The sequence below is a fragment of the Tachyglossus aculeatus genome, chromosome 17 (assembly GCF_015852505.1).
Source record: "Tachyglossus aculeatus isolate mTacAcu1 chromosome 17, mTacAcu1.pri, whole genome shotgun sequence".
In the NCBI taxonomy this organism is placed as follows: Eukaryota; Metazoa; Chordata; class Mammalia; order Monotremata; family Tachyglossidae; genus Tachyglossus; species Tachyglossus aculeatus.
In genome coordinates this window covers 23,954,493-23,971,118 of record NC_052082.1, presented here as the reverse complement: position 1 = coordinate 23,971,118, position 16,626 = coordinate 23,954,493, and the positions used below count along the sequence as shown (strand labels likewise).

The 16,626-nt window shown below is 40.8% G+C and overlaps 1 protein-coding gene across 3 annotated transcripts in view; it reads right to left on the bottom strand.

Annotated features, from left to right (window-relative positions):
• ABCC4 (ATP binding cassette subfamily C member 4) overlaps positions 1-16,626 on the bottom strand; it is a 228,512-nt gene that overhangs the window by 46,980 nt on the left and 164,906 nt on the right. For all 3 annotated transcript variants that reach the window (XM_038759284.1, XM_038759286.1, XM_038759287.1), the window contains 5 exons: positions 8,603-8,722; positions 8,008-8,118; positions 7,351-7,451; positions 6,313-6,504; positions 196-351 (listed from right to left, as the gene is read on the bottom strand). In XM_038759284.1, the coding sequence (XP_038615212.1) occupies positions 196-351; positions 6,313-6,504; positions 7,351-7,451; positions 8,008-8,118; positions 8,603-8,722 (680 nt within the window). The remainder of the gene's footprint in view (positions 1-195; positions 352-6,312; positions 6,505-7,350; positions 7,452-8,007; positions 8,119-8,602; positions 8,723-16,626) is intronic.

The window sequence follows — 16,626 nt, the reverse complement described above, 5'->3', positions numbered from 1 at the left end:
ATGTTAAGCATCCTTCTGCTTAGCATTCTGTTTTCATGGAATCAAACTAAACAACGGGTTTTTCTCTGTTTAAATAAAATCAATCCTTGCTAAAAGGCACTTCTGCTGAAGAATGGGAAGAAAAGAAAATGAAAAGTTATTCAACTTATAGAGCTCCTATTAATAGGCCATAGTAAAAAAAAATCTAACACATACCTGAGGTATGATTGACATTTTCCTCCTTAAATCATGAAGTCCAATTTCTGTTGTCAAGACCTTGTCAATCCAAATTCGGCCCTCGGGTTCTGCCAAACGAAAAAGTGCAGCGATGAGGGAACTCTTTCCTGCTCCAGTTCTTCCTACAATTCCAACCTGTAGAGACACCCATCAAGACGTTGATTTTAAAAACCTCCAGGTTGTGCTGGTAATTCAGAAATTTTGACTTTTTCCCCATTTAGTTAAAAAAACTTTTAAAAACTACGGATACTATTGGAAAAAGAGAAATCCCGTCTGGACTACTGCATCAGCCTTCTCTCTGATCTCCCATCCTCGTGTCTCTCTCCACTTCAATCCATACTTCATGCTGCTGCCCGGATTATCTCTGTCCAGAAACGCTCTGGGCATATCACTCCCCTCCTCAAAAATCTCCAGTGGCTACCAATCAATCTGCACATCAGGCAGAAACTCCTCACCCTGGGCTTCAAGGCTGTCCATCACCTCGCCCCCTCCTACCTCACCTCCCTTCTCTCCTTCTACAGCCCAGTCCGCACTCTCCGCTCCTCCACCGCTGATCTCCTCAGTGTACCTCGCTCTCGCCTGTCCCGCCATCGACCCCCCGCCCACGTCATCCCCCGGGCCTGGAATGCCCTCCCTCTGCCCATCTGCCAAGCTAGCTCTCTTCCTCCCTTCAAGGCCCTGCTGAGAGCTCACCTCCTCCAGGAGGCCTTCCCAGACTGAGCCCCTTCCCTCCTCTCCCCCTCGTCCCCCTCTCCATCCCCCCATCTTACCTCCTTCCCTTCCCCACATCACCTGTATATATGTATATATGTTTGTACACACTTTTTACTCTATTTATTTATTTATTTTATTTGTACATATCTATTCTATTTATTTTATTTTGTTAGTATGTTTGGTTTTGTTCTCTGTCTCCCCCTTTTAGACTGTGAGCCCACTGTTGGGTAGGGACTGTCTCTATATGTTGCCAATTTGTACTTCCCAAGCGCTTAGTACAGTGCTCTGCACATAGTAAGTGCTCAATAAATACGATTGATGATGATGATGAATGACCTAACTGCAGTTTTCAGACAGTCAGGTCCTGTGCAGTACTTTGAAAATAAACCAACAGCCATCTCCCATCATAATGCTCTTCAGCGGGAAAGACAAGGTAGTGTCTCAACTTCCCAAAGCACTTGACAGCCAAACTGATGACCAGGTCAACTGGGCAGCATCCTGCCCGCCCAGCCCACCGCCCCATCCTAAGACCTCCTTCCCAAACTGCCTCACTCTATTTTGGCCAAGAAGCAGAATCAGCGGCAGCAGGCCATTTCCACAGACTGCAGGATGTTGGGAAGACCACGGCTGTGGAAGTCACTGTGGCTGGGGCCGTTGGACTCTGAGCCATGACAACCTGAAAAGTCTGTTCTTCTAGCCATAATTTTCTATATATCTCTGTCCTCACCTTATATGCTGACTTTGTGGTTTTATTGTTTTCTTTTCTCCTTTATTTTTCCATTGCCTCCCTCACTTTATTCTTAGACTATAAGGACCTTGGGGCCCGGGGACCCTATCTAATGCTCATCCATGTACTCCTTCCCCAAGCTTAGTACAATAATTTGCACATGGTAACCACTTGATAAATACTACTACTACCACTTTTAGTGCTCTAATGATACAATGTTGATACTCACCAGCCTCTTTCACTTAGCTATTAGACTAAGGAGTTTTCCCTGGTTTCAGCACTTCCTTGGAAGAAATTTGACTGATTTGATATAGTGATTGAAAGCCATCTTAAATTTAGCATTGGAAAATGAGATCAGTAGCTACCCAAGACAACAACAATATGAATAATATTTGATGCTTAGATTGGGCCTATCATCTAAAAAGCCATAACACTTTCAAACTGATTAGTATTCCTAACATGCCTGTGGGGACAGTATGTGGAAAGTACCATTTCTGTGGTGGAAAACTGAAGCAGAGATTAACTGTCCACGATCAAGGTCTTTTGATGACTCAAGTCACCTAACTTCCTCAGCATTTTTCAAAGCTAAAATATTTGTTGGACATTTGAGAACGCTGCTGCAGTGAAGCAGAAACCTGGATTCACACTGGAAACACTATTACTTCCTATTAATAGGCTGACAATGGGTGTTACTCATTCACTAACTCTTTACGACATCCAGCACAGCACTATGTGGCCATATATTTTTTACAGTATATATTACATTCTATTATATTGTATATATATTTTTACAGTACATATATTTTTACTATATATTTACAGGTATCAACTTTAAGGGGTCTTGTGATGTTGCCTCTTACTGAATCTGAGACACTGGAACCTAGGTAGAGAACCCAGCCTGGTGGTTTGGGGGCCTGGGAAATAATCTTGGCTCTGCCACTTGCCTGCTGTGTGACCTTGGACAATTCACTTCACTTCTCTGTGCCTCAGTTTCCTCATCTCCCTTCCCCTTAGATATGAGCCCCATGTGGGACAGGGACTTTGTCCAATCTGATTATCTTGTATCTACCCTATGGTTTAGTATGGTGTTTGGAGCATAGAAAATACTTAAGACCTTCCATAATTTTTAAAAATTATTATTATTAGAAACAGGACTGTAGCCAAAATTGTCCTGGAAGAGAGATGAAGGACAAACACCAGCTTTCCCCACTTCAGCCACTTGTACTGCTGCTGCAACTGTCATAGCTCCATTTTCCATTGCTGAAAGGGAGGGGATTGAAGCAGGTACACAGGAAATTGCAATAGCGTGGTCAGGGCTGGGGGAGAGAAAGAGAGAGAAGTAGGGGGGAAGAATGGGTGAAAAAGAACAGTGAGAGGCAGAAAGAAAGAAAGGAACAAAGAATAGAAAATGGACAGAGAGAAGAGTACACTACTTAAGGGAAAAAAATCAAAAGACAGGAAGTGACAAAAGGTCCCTGGGAGAGTGATACACATTGGATAGAGAAGGACGGGGGTAAAAAGTGCAGAGAGAACATAGAAGAAAAAGGTGAAATAGCATGGCAGCAACAGGGAAGACGGGAACATTGGAAGGTGGAGGCAAAGAAAAAAGAGATAAGAAATTGAGGAAAGGCCTTCAGGGGGAATGAGAGAGAATGACAGAACAAGGACAGAGAGAGGGACAAATAAAGACAAAGATGGGTGAACTGAGAGATGAGGCAGGTCAACACACATATTGAGGAATCTAGACGGAGAGAAATCTGGAGATGTGAGAGAAGAGAAAAACAGGAACAAAGGGTGAGGAGGAAAATGCAGCATTTAGCCAACCTATCTAAAGCCATACATGCTAGTTTTCTCTATGTACATAATAATTATGGTATGTGTTAAGCATTTGCTATGTGCCAAGCACTGTGTTAGATACAAGATAATCAGGTCAACACAGTCCACGTGCGGCTCATAGTCTAAGCAGAATAGGTATTGAATCCTCATTTTACAGATCACAAAAATGAGACACAGAGGAGTTAAGTAACTTACCCAAAGTCACGCTGCAGGCATGTTGGCAGAGCCAGGTCTGCCAACCTGGCAAAACCCAGGTCTTCTGACTCCTAGGTATGTGCTTTTTCCACTAGGCCATGGTGTTGATGTTTTGCATTCATTCACTCATTTGAGAACCTTATCGAGAAGTTTCACCAATTCATTCATTCAATCATATTTATTGAGCACTTACTGTGTGCAGAGCACTGTACTAAGCGCTTGGAAAGTACAAGTTGGCAACATACAGAGACAGTCCCTACCCAACAATGGGCTCACAGTCTAGATTGTATAATTTCACCAAACCTATGCCCATTTCTTCCTATAACCTTCTATAATGTAGCTCATCTGTTTTGGAGGAAAAATTTTCATGGGAGAGAATGGGTAAGGAGGGGCTGGGCTCCTAGGAACAGGCCATGTTCCACTAGGCCATGGTGCTTCTCAAATCTTTAGGAGGAAAGGCAGGAAACAATTCAGTTTTGCACGACTGCACAGAGACATGGGTGTGGGAAACACTCACAAGGCACCATTATGTTTTTAAATTTTATTCTTCACCTAACAATGTCTGTTTCCTTCCAAAAAATGTGACAGCAACTAAAAGCGCTATAATAAATAAAATGGTCTATAAACACACAAACATTTTCTTCAGTCATACTTTTTCCCAATGGGATTATATGACAAGACTTTATTTTCTTGACAATAAGAGATATGAATCTATTTCAGGAGATAAACTGACAAGTAAATGGTAGATGCCCATTAATTACAATTGGAATCTGCTATTTTTTATTAGCTTTTAGTTCATTTTAATCCTACTCATTCTTTATATATTCCATTACTTTATTTCAATTTAGACATTATTTTTTCATTCTTATTTGCTTCTCAAGCATCATTATTTACACTCCCTAATCCAGATTTAGAGGCAAAAAAAACCCCACCCACCACAGATTATTTTTTGTATCTGGAAGGAGAAAATATTATGGAAAAGAGGAGAAAATGTTCAAACCCAATCATTTTTAGATTTTAACAAAGTCTAATAAATTGACGGTGAAATGTATTTACCCCAGAACTACATATGATAGGCTTAAAAAAAACCCATCCCCAAATCCCTTGACCCCGAGAATTAGAGCATATTTTAAAATTTGTCCAGTCCTTTCTAAAATGATGGAATCAACCACAAAAGCATCCTAATGAAAAAAGCGGCCAGTGTTTAGTGATTGATAAGGCAAACTTGGGCGGCACTTTTCTTATTTCTTTTCTGTATTTTTAGTACCTTTTTCTTTCTATGAATAAAACACTTAACTCCTATTACACTTTACTGCTTATTGAAACTTCCAGCAGTCAACCAAAGCGTGAAAAGGGCAGTAACAAGAAAATAGATTTTCTGCTGGACTTTGTATTTTCCCAGCCCCTCTTTACCCATTCTCTCCCATTAAAATTTTCTCTCCAAAACAGGTGAGCTACATTATAGAAGGTTATAGGAAGAAATGGGCATAGGCTTGATGAAATTATACCATTGTTGAAACTTCTCGATAGGGTTCTCAAATGAGTGAATGAATGCAAAAGATCAAGGACCAAATCAAAAAGTACTGTAATATTAAATCTCACAACTTCAAATTCAAATTACCTTCAAATATTTAAAAGCCTCAGATAATCTACTCATTTGGGGTTCACACACTTTTTGGGCTATTTATTCCTAATCAGTTTCTTATATTTCCAAGGGCTTTCTAATCAATTTCTATTATGAGCTAATGGGAAACTTTAAAGTCATTTCCAAAATAGTACAATTTTATGTTTGCAATTATTCCCAATACATAAACAGAGTTTGAAAAGAAGTTAATGGAGCGAAGTAGTACTGTTCCTTACATCATCCATCATAAAATAAATAGTAAATATAATTAGAAGCCAAGTTTCCCCAAAGGAATAAAATGATCTCTAGGAATAATCTGGGCAATTAGGGAAGAAAATTTATTTTCTTCGTTTCTAGGGTACTGTATGCTGCTTTATGGCACTAACTGCGTTCTCTGTGAGATAAAAGTTCTTTCACTTCCAAAAACATATTGACTTGAATTTAAGAAGCAGTCACTTCAGGGTCTGAGTTTTCATTTCCTGGGTGGTCATTTCATGCACATATGGGACATACTGAATATAATAACATATATCTTAGAGGCATGTTAGACTTTGGATTATGTTGCTACCTTGTTCCAAGTGCTTAGTACAGTGCTCTGCACACAGTTTAAGTGCTCAATAAATACAATTGCATGAATGAATGAATGGATTTTCCCTGTCCCTCTTTACCTATTCTTTCTGAGGAAAATTTCCCCTCCTAAACAGGTGAGCTACATTATAGAAGGTTATTGGAATAAATGGGTTTAGGTTAGTCTATGGTCTGGTGTCCTTGAGTGATGAGATCCTACTTAAACCCATGGACAGCAAAGGAATACTGCAATTTGGAATCCCTTAATTCTATGTGGTGCCGGGCCAGGACCAATATTCAATATCTGGACAAGCTGAGCCTCTGACATTTCATTACATCTAAAGCTACTTTATAGGTACCCTCGATAATATGCATAACATCCAATTTTTAGCAGCAGTTTCTCCAAGGATTTGGCTTGAGGGAACAAACTAACCTTTTCTTTTGATTTAATAAGTGCTGTCAAGTGCTTGAGTACCAGGGGGCCATCTAAATTGTATGTGAAATTAACATTTTCAAAAACAATCACTCCTTGGCTGGGCCATTCCTGTGGTGGTCGTTTCTTGGATTCCCAAGGGGCTTCCTTTTCAAGTTCTGTGTACTCCATGACTCTCTCCACAGAAATCATCTGAAAGACAAATTATCCAGTGAAAGATGTTGCCCTATTTTTAAGGTGGAAAACAGTATTAATTATGAAAAACAAGTCTGATTAGAGAGCTTTCCTTCCATCTGTTGGAATTTAATATCCCTAAAAAAGCTCTGGGATCCCTCAGAAATGCCATAATTTTGATTGTTGACTTGGCTAAAATAAGCAGGAGCATCCAGCTCCAGTGGTGTAATAGTGGACAGGGCAAAAAGAATAATATACAGATACCCACCCGCCCACACTACCAAATGTTCCATTTTACCATTAATTTCAAACTCCTCTCCATCAAACATTTATAACCAGCACCTAACAAGCAATAAAATTAGCTCGCTTGAGTTTCAGCCCCTCTCTCTTTCCATTAGATACTAAAGTGGGAATTGATAGAACTGAAATGCAGGAAACAAAAACAGGGTTAGGAAAGGCAGAAGTACTGGTTAATCCAGGAACCAGACAATCCACCCCCTGAATAATCAATTTTTATACCCCAGGAATTATATATCAGGAATCACACTAAAGAATAGTGTGCTGAGTTAAACAGGCTATATCCTCCCTGGTATTTCTGAACCAGCCTCCTACAGAGAAATCCATTACATTTGAAGACTGCTTGTGAATAATATAAAACCTGCTGACAAAGCGTTCAGAAGAAAGAAAAAGATGTGTTGCATTTTATTTTGCATTAACTTTAACCAGATGGAAAAAAGGATCCCAAAAAACCTCTGTTAGCTCAATGCAAAAATAACAGTTTTAATATTTTCAACAAGAATTGCTTTTATGTCACTTAATAGCAAGGAAACTTGAAAAGACTAAATATGTTAAGATAAGCATTACCATATTCTCAACTTCGGCACTTTGTCTCACTCCCCACTGAAACATTCCCATGAGAGTTATGGCATATGACAATGCCAAGCCAACTTCTCCTGCATCCAGAGCTGAAGGATGAGACAGGGAAAGAGATACATTCAATCCCGGGTAATTAAACCAAAGCTGTACTAGGTTTTTCACATCCATTAAAAACCCATTTTAATACACTACTGATAGAGAGGCTCTAATGACAAATCTTTGTGAACTGAAGTCCTATACCAACTAATATTACAGCTTCCATTTTCTACATGCTTAAAGGTTATAAGGCTCTAAAATGAATGAATTGTGACTCATTTTTTCCCATGCAATCAGATGCAATTAGGAATGGTTCAGGGTAATATTCAACTTAAGATGAGAGTGCCTGTATATATCTATCTGTGTATGCCATTATCATCTACTGTACAAGATAAAGGTAATGATCAACCACTAAGTGTCTCATCCAAATTAATCACCCTGCTTTCATATTAATGAAACACATTATTAGTATTTCTGTAAAACCCATTTAAAAAAGTCCCGTGTATATACGTTGATTTTAGACATACAAGCAAGAGTTTAATGGAAGAACTGTAAACATAACCATACATTGTCATCATACCGTAGATAGTTCTCACCATCTGAACTTACTTTTCGCCAGGATCACAGAACCAAAGGCAATGACTATGACAAAGATGGCACAGATGGCATCCAGACGTAGAGCAAACCACCGGGACGTGGTCAGAAATAAGAACCAAGCCTCTAGATGGATCAATTAGGACAAGAAGATGAAGGAATGAGCAGACAACAAAGTTGTACCAAATGCAACTAAACTGTAGGGATATTTGATTCAAATTGCATTATCAAAGGGATCCTATAGGACTTCTATAAACCTTAATATAAATTAGAAGAGTACTTTAAAATATCATTGGGGAGGGTACTGCTTTTGGTACAGACAACATGCCTCCTATGATTGTAAAAAGCTTGATAAATATTTGTTTATATTAATTCTGTCTACTCCTCTAGACAGTAAGCTCGTGTGGGCAGGGAACATACCTGCCAACTCGGTTATATTGTACTTCTCCAATCACTTAGTTCAGTGTACTAAGTTTACAGTGTACATAGTAGGTGCTCAATAAATACCATTGATTGAATGATGGATTAAATCTAGACAGTCTGTGGGATAAATGACAGAAATTGATGCAAAGACTTTGTGGGATCAAACTGCTCCCCGTGCTTTACAAACCTGAATGAAGATCTTGATGAGCATCAAACATTTCTTGGAATCTCTCCTCAGCTTTGTAGGCCCTGATGGTCCAAAGTCCTTGGAGAGAAGTTGACAAGTGGGAGAATACTGGGCTCCGGGCTATAAAACAAACGTCAGGTTAACTCAGTGATGCAGAAGATGAGGAATTATATTTTCTTCCCACATTGCTACCTGATCATCTAAGTCTGCAACCAGCCTTGTACACTTGGAAGGAAAGGGAAGATCTATCTGGCCTCATTCATAGCCTCATTTTGTATGGTAAACTAATCTATAAGAGAGCAATCCTAGAGGAGCTCCCTTCCCAACCTTGTTTCTGTGTCCCTCCTGATTTCTGGGATCCGAGAGAGCTGTGAGCAAACCAGGTCAGGTGACTGGGTGTTATGGGCTTAGAGGCTGGGGAGAGGTATATAAAAATAGGGTCCAGAATGGAAGATTTCTGCCTGTTGCCCACATTCATATTCAATCCAATACCCAAATATGGACTCGGTGTCTATCTCCTAGAACCTGGCTCCATGTCCTCCCCGCCCCCCCTACACCACTTCTTATTCTAAAGGAAGGCAGGCCAGGGGGATGCTGCAAGAATGATCCATTACATTGACCCTCATTCCCCGACCCTCAGCGTTTTACTCGTTTATTATAATGGTCTTTCTTAAGCGTTTACTGAGTGCAGAGCACTTACTCACAGAGAATGTGAGCCCATTGTTGTGTAGGGACCGTCTCTATACGTTGTCAACTTGCACTTCCCAAGCGCTTCGTACAGTGCTCTGCACACAGTAAGCACTCAATAAATACAACTGATTGAATGAATACAAGATAATCAGGTTGGACACAGTCTTTGACCTAGGTGGGGCTCACACGCTAAATAGGAAAGAGAATAGGAAAGGATTCAATCCCTATTTTACAGATGAGAAAATGGAGGCATAGAGAATTAAGTGACTTGTCTAAGGTCACACAGCAGACAGTTGCAGAAACAAGATTAGAATCCAGATCTCCTGATTTCCAGGCCCTAGCTCTTTCCATTAGGCCATGCTCCTTCGAATTGGTGTGATTCAAGAGAGCACCAGGGGTCTAACAGGGTGGTGGATGGTGCAGGCATCTTTGGCCAGGGGAAGCTGGAAAGAGTCTGGCCTCTTCAACCAATAACCTCCAGTTTCATCTGGCCTCCTAAACCCATAATCATTATGGTCAAATACTTATGCATCAACAAGGACAGGATCCCTGGGAATGTTCCTGTTAGGAATCTAAACAAAGTCATCTGACCTGAAGGCACAGTGGAGGTATAACCCAAATGTTCATTATTGTCACTGCCTCTGCTTTGTGTGCCTAGATATGGATTCAATCTGACTTTATGGCAACTATTCAGTCTCATTCTTGAGTCCCACCAGACCTCGGCTTAAGCACCAATCCACTGGGGTTGTTTCTTTTAGCTTAATAATAATAATAATAATAGCATTTATTAAGCACTTACTATGTGCAAAGCACTGTTCTAAGCACTGGGGTAGATACAAGGTAATCAAGTTGTCCCACGTGGGGCTCACAGACTTAATCCCCATTTCCCAGATGAGGGAACTGAGGCACAGAGAAGTTAAGTGACTTACCCAAAGTCACACAGCTGACAAGTGGCAGAGCCGGGATTTGAACCCTGTACATATCTATTCTATTTATTTTATTTTGTTAGTATGTTTGGTTTTGTCCTCTGTCTCCCCCTTTTAGACTGTGAGCCCACTGTTGGGTAGGGACTGTCTCTATATGTTGCCAACTTGTACTTCCCAAGTGCTTAGTACAGTGCTCTGCACACAGTAAGCACTCAATAAATACGATTGATTGATTGACCTCTGAATCTAAAGCCCGGGCTCTTTCCACTGAGCCACACTGCTCATTGTATAGCACTTCTGTACAACTACACCCCTCATTACTCATAATGTTTTCTTTTCCTCCTTTCATCCATATACTATTTACTGTCTTTCTCTCAAGCCTAGATTGTAGATTCCTTGGGCAGGGATCATATCTACTAACCTTGTTGGACTCTCCCATGATCTTAGTAAAGTGCTCTGTGCACAACAGAAGCTCAACGAATACTATAGACATTCAACAAACAACTGATTCCTCTGCCCATTCTACACATGATGACCCACCAGAGAACCCTTGGAAACAGATATCCCTTGGTTATCCTTCTCCCTCCAGCTTCGCCTACCTTTGTTTATAATCTTGCAGAATGCTCTATTGGAAAGAGCACATGATTAGGAGTCAAGAGACCAGGTACTAATCCCAGATCTGCAACTGGCCACATGTGTGTCCTTGGGAAAGTCATTTTAACTCTTTAGACTTGTTTCCTGAGGCTGCGTTCCAATCCTGATTCCACCACTTAACTATTCTGAGACTTTGGACAGGTTATTTAACTTTTCCTCATCTGTAAAATGGGGATTAAACACCTACTCTCTCTCCCCCTGACTGTGAGCCCCATGTGGGACAAGGACTATGCTTCAGCTGATCTTATTGCTTCTCTCCCAGATCTCAGTACATAGTACATAGCTTGGCACATAGTAAGGGCTTAACAAATACCACAGTTATTACTATTTTTATTTTTTGATCTATAAAATGGAGATAACTATTGTCCCCACCTCTTATATTGTGAGCTCCAAGTGGAATAAAGATAGAGTTTGAATTTGATGATCTTGTATCTACCTCAGTGCTTGGCAGAGAAGAGTTTAAACTCGGAAGAGTTTAATACACTAAATGATCATAATTCTAATTGGGGCCTTTTTGTTGATCATTTGCGGTTTTGGAACATCCAAGCTAAAGTATCTACCCAATCACCTGAAATAATCAAGGCCTTCCTGGAGGACAGAAGGATGTTTTCACATGAAACCAAAGAGACAAATTTGGGTTGAGGAGGGAGGAACTCGTTATATAGGTTGCATTCCACTACACTGAATCTCATTTTTAAAATAGTCCCTCACTATCACGTAAGCATTTCTAAGCCTTAGCTAATGGCTTATTTGCTCTGAGCAAGACTGTGCATGATGAATCGTACTGGACATTCTCTTGGAGCACACTGAACCAGATTTGACCTGCAGGAGAGTTCTTTATTCAGAGCTGCTCCAAATATTTATTAAATTTTATAGGGGGTAGCAAAGCTTTAAAAGAGGTTGTGCTGTAATAGACTTAATAGGATCTGAGCAGAATGAACTTAATAATGACTTTTGCTCCCCTTCTGAGAGCACATGTGTATACAGAAGTGGTGAAAAACCCAATTAATGTAGTATTAAGCATAAACAGTTGCCAAATAGTAGGATTAGCAGTAACCTACTGATAATTTTCAGCATTTCTACAGTACTTATATTTTGCAATAAAAAGTGTCAATTAAGCACAGTATAAGAAAAATGTTCATTACTAAAATTTCTAGCCTTTTTTCCAGAAAAAAAATTTCCTTAGACAACTGATTAAATTTCTCTGTTAACACTTCTATCTTTTGCCTCTGTCTGCTAGAGTCTCTTTACCTCTCAGCTATCCATTGGGTCCCACTGTTTTCCTCCGTCATATCCTCTCCACAAATAACAGATAATGTCCTTAAGTGATCCTATTTCCTGTTTGCTAGTTCTTATTCACTCCCTCCACATTCTCTACCTAACCCTCCACTTTCTCTTCATTCCAGCAGCATTTCCTACAACCGGGGTCCCATGAATGAATCATGGTGGATTCCACCTTGCATAATACTATGTGTACATAGAATAGGAATTCAGGTGCTAAGATGATGCAACTGAGGATATTTTTTTTCTATTAACTGTGTGTTCATGAGAAGGCATAACCAACAATCCCTCAGGCATTGTATTCAAGTAAAGACACAATTGTATCTAGCCCCTCCACCTGTCCTCTGACCCGATCGCTTCACACCTTATCAAACCACTTGTCCCCTACTTTCTTCCCTTCATGACCACCATCTTCAACTGCTCACTTCCCAATACCTGCTTTCAAACATGCTCATGTACTTTCTATCATTAAAAACCCTCTCCTTTGCTCCCATGGCTCCCTCCAGCTACTATCCCACCTCCCTCCTACCATTCCTCTCCACACTCCTTGAGTGGGTTGTCTACACTAGCTGACTCCACTTCCTCTCCTCCAATTCTCTTCTTGACCCCCTCCAATCTGGCTTCACCCTCTTCATTTCACCAAAATTGCCATCTCTTATCACCAATGACCTCCTTCCTCGCCAATTCAGTGGTCATTCTAATCCTCCTCGACCTCTCAGCAGCTTTTGACACTACATACAATCGACTTCTCCTGCAAACATTATCTAACTAGGACTTCACTGACACTTCCTCTCCTGATTCTCCTCCTACCTCTATGGCCGCTCTTTCTCAGTCTCTTCGACAGGTGTCTTCTCTGTCTCCCACTCTGTAACCTTGGGAGTCACTCAAGGCTCAGTTCTCAGTCCCTCTCTATTTACCAATTTCTCCCACTCTCCTGGACAATTAATTCACTCTCATGGCTTCAACTGCCATCTCTACATGGATGACTCCAAATCTACCTTAGCAACCCTGGTATCTCTTTGTCTGCAGTCTTGCATTTATTTTTGCCTTTAGGACATGTCAACTTGGATGTTTCATTGACACCTCAAACTTAACATGTCCAAATCAGAACTCCTCCTCTTCCCATCCAAGCCCTGCTCTCCCCATGATTTCCCCTCACCATAGACAGCACCACCATCTTCCCTGTCTCACTAGTAACACGGCCTTATCGGAGTCAGAGGATATGGATTCTAATCCTGGCTCTGACACTCACTTAACATCTCTGTGCCTCAGCTACCATCTTGTAAAATGGAGATTAAGACTGTGAGTCCCATGTGGGAGATGGACTGTGTCCAGCATGATTATCTTGTATCTACCCCAGTTCTTAGTACAGCGCCTGGTACACAGTAAGCACTTAAATACTGTACACAACAACAACACACACACACACACACTAAAAACTAAGTCCGTACCCTCTCATTCAACCCACATATTAAATCTGTCACCAAATCCTGTCAATTCTAACTTCACAACGTCACTAAAATCCACCCTTCCCTCTCCATCCAAATTAATCCAAACACTTGAATCATATCCCACCTTAACTACTGAATCAGCCTCCTCGATAATCTCCCTCTGTCTCCTGTCTCTTTCCACTCCAATTCTTACTTCACGCTGCTGCCTGGATTATTTTTATAAAAAAAATTCAATTCATAGCTTCCCTCTCCTCAAAAACCTCTAATCGTTGCTCATCCACCTCCACATCAAACAGAAGTCCCTTATCATCAGCTTTAAGGCACTCAATCAGTTCTCCCTCTCCAATTTACCTCACCTATTACAACCCTGCCTACACACTTTGCTCCTTAAATGCAAACCTATTTACTGTACCACAAACTGGTCTATCTGGCCACTGATCCCTTACCCCCATCCTCCCTCTGGCCTGGACCTCTCTCCCCATCCGTCTATATACAGCAGACTACTACTCTCTCCACATTCAAAGTCCGATTAAAATAACATCTCCTCCAAGAGGCCTTTCCCAACTAAGCCCTCATTTTCCCTACTCCCTCCTTCATCACCTTTGCACTTTGATCTGTACACATTAAGCACTTACCATTCATCCCACCCTCTCCCCCCAGCACTTACATAAATATCTGTAACTTATTTTACTGTCTTGTCACCCTCTAGACCACCAACTCTGCTGTACTGTATTCTCCCAAATGTTTAGTACCGTGTTCTGCATGCAGTAAGCACTCAAATATCATTGATTGAATGACTATGTACCTACTGTACTGTACACTTTCAAGGATTCAGTACCATATTCAGTACCATACAGTTAGTGCTCAGTAAGTACCATCAATTGATTTCTTTGTACCTGATAGTGGGAACCATTGCATTTCTCCCTCTTGGTGCACAAAGCTCCCAAAGACAACGTTCTAAGGGAGAAACCCAATCAATAAATCATATTCATTGAGCGCTTACAGTGTGCACGGCACGTCACAGTATAACAGAGTATGTAGATATGCTACCTAACCACAGATAGCTTATAACCTAGAGGGGGTGACAGACATCCAGGGTTTTAGTGTGTGGTTAATTAAAAAAAAAATCAATGATATTTATTACGTGCATACTGTGTGCAGAGCACTGCACTAAGCAATTGGGGGAGTAAAATACACAGTTGGTAGACACAAAATCCAAGTGCAAGGGTGATAGAGAAGGCAGAGGGAGTTGGGGAAATGAGGGCTTAGTCAAGGATGGCCTATTAGTGGAGATGTAATTTTAATAAGGCTTTGAAGGTGGAGAGAATTATTGTCTGTTGGATATGAAGGAGAAGGGAGTTTCAGGACAGGGCAAGATGTGGACAAGGGGATGGTGGTGAGATAGACGAGTTCGAGGTACAGTGAGTAGGTTTTTGCTAGAGGACTGGAGTGGGTTGGGTTATAGTACCGTCTGCCACGATGCACTAGCACCCATTGGTGAATTTCACCTCTGGTGGCATCTTGTGCATTTATATGTATTTGATTGGTTGATCTATTGTGTGCTACTGGCTCAACTGTCCATTTGTTGAATTCCATCTTTTGAGGGTCTTAGTGTGTCTTTAAAATAAGCTCTTTGTGATTTTCCCATTTCAGCACACCGGAGAGCAGTAGTTTCATTCAATCATTCAATCGTATTTATTGAGCGTTTACTGTGTGCAGAGCACTGTACTAAGCGCTTGGAAAGTACAATTTGGCAACAAATAGAGAAAATCCCTACCCAACAACGGGCTCACAGTCTAGAACGGGGGAGACAGATAACAAAACAAAAGAAGCAGGCAGGCACCAATAGCATCAATATAAATAAATAGAATTAAAGATATATACATGCCACTAATAAAATAAATAGAATATTAAATATGTACATATATACACAAGTGCTATGGGGCAGGGAGGGGGGTAAAGCAGAGAGAGGGAGTCGGGGCTATGAGGAGGGGGAGGAGCAGAGGAAAAGGGAGGGGCTCAGTCTGTGAAGGTCTATTGTTTGGGCTTCCTGGTGTAATCATTTTCTTCACTATCTACCCATCAAAGTTATGATGTGATGAACATTATTCGACATAGGTAGACTGAGTTCGTTCCAGGACACTTACTTGTCATTTGATGGTAAATACAGCTCGTAACTTGGTGGAGCTGCCCTAGAAGTCACATGGGCAGGGAACGTATCTAACAACTCTGTTGTATTGTACTATCGCCAGTGCTGAGTTCAGTGCTTTGCACAAAGTAGGCATTCAATAAGTACAACTGATTGATTGATATGTGGCAGCTGGGAGTAGTTCCAGGACTCACAACTATTAACTTGTCACCAACTCCTTACCCATGTCCTCCCTCTGGCCTGGCACTCCCTTCTCCTTCTCATGTTCTACAATGGGTTGGTGTATTTTGCTCGCTCTTCATACCTAATAAATGATCACTCTACCCATGTTCCAAGTTTACTGAAGGCACATCTCCTTCAAGGGGCCTTCCCTGACTAAACCCTCATTTCCTCTTTTTCCACTCCCTCCTATGCCACCCTTGTACTAGGATTTGCACCCTTTATTCTTTATTCACCCATCCCTCAGCCTCACAGCACTTATGTACTTATCTGTAATTTATTTTAATGTCTGACTTCCCCCGCTAACTGTAAGCTCATTGTGGGTAGAGAATATGTTTACTAGCTCTGTTATACTCTACTCTTTCAAGTGCTTACTACAGTGCTCTGCACACAGAAAGCACACTAAATACCACTGATTGATGAATTGATTGACTGAATTTTAGAGCTGCTCAATAGACCTTTGGTTTGGTCTGACTCGATGCCATGTTAGCACCACATCTTCTTATCAGTCTCTCAATATATTCACCTTCTTAATTTGGTTTTCTAATTTTTCTATCCTTATATTATTGAAAATTTGCTACCAAATTAGCACTGTCCTAAGAGATATCACGAGCAGGGCATTTTAACTAAATACATTCAGTGGAATTTAGCCAT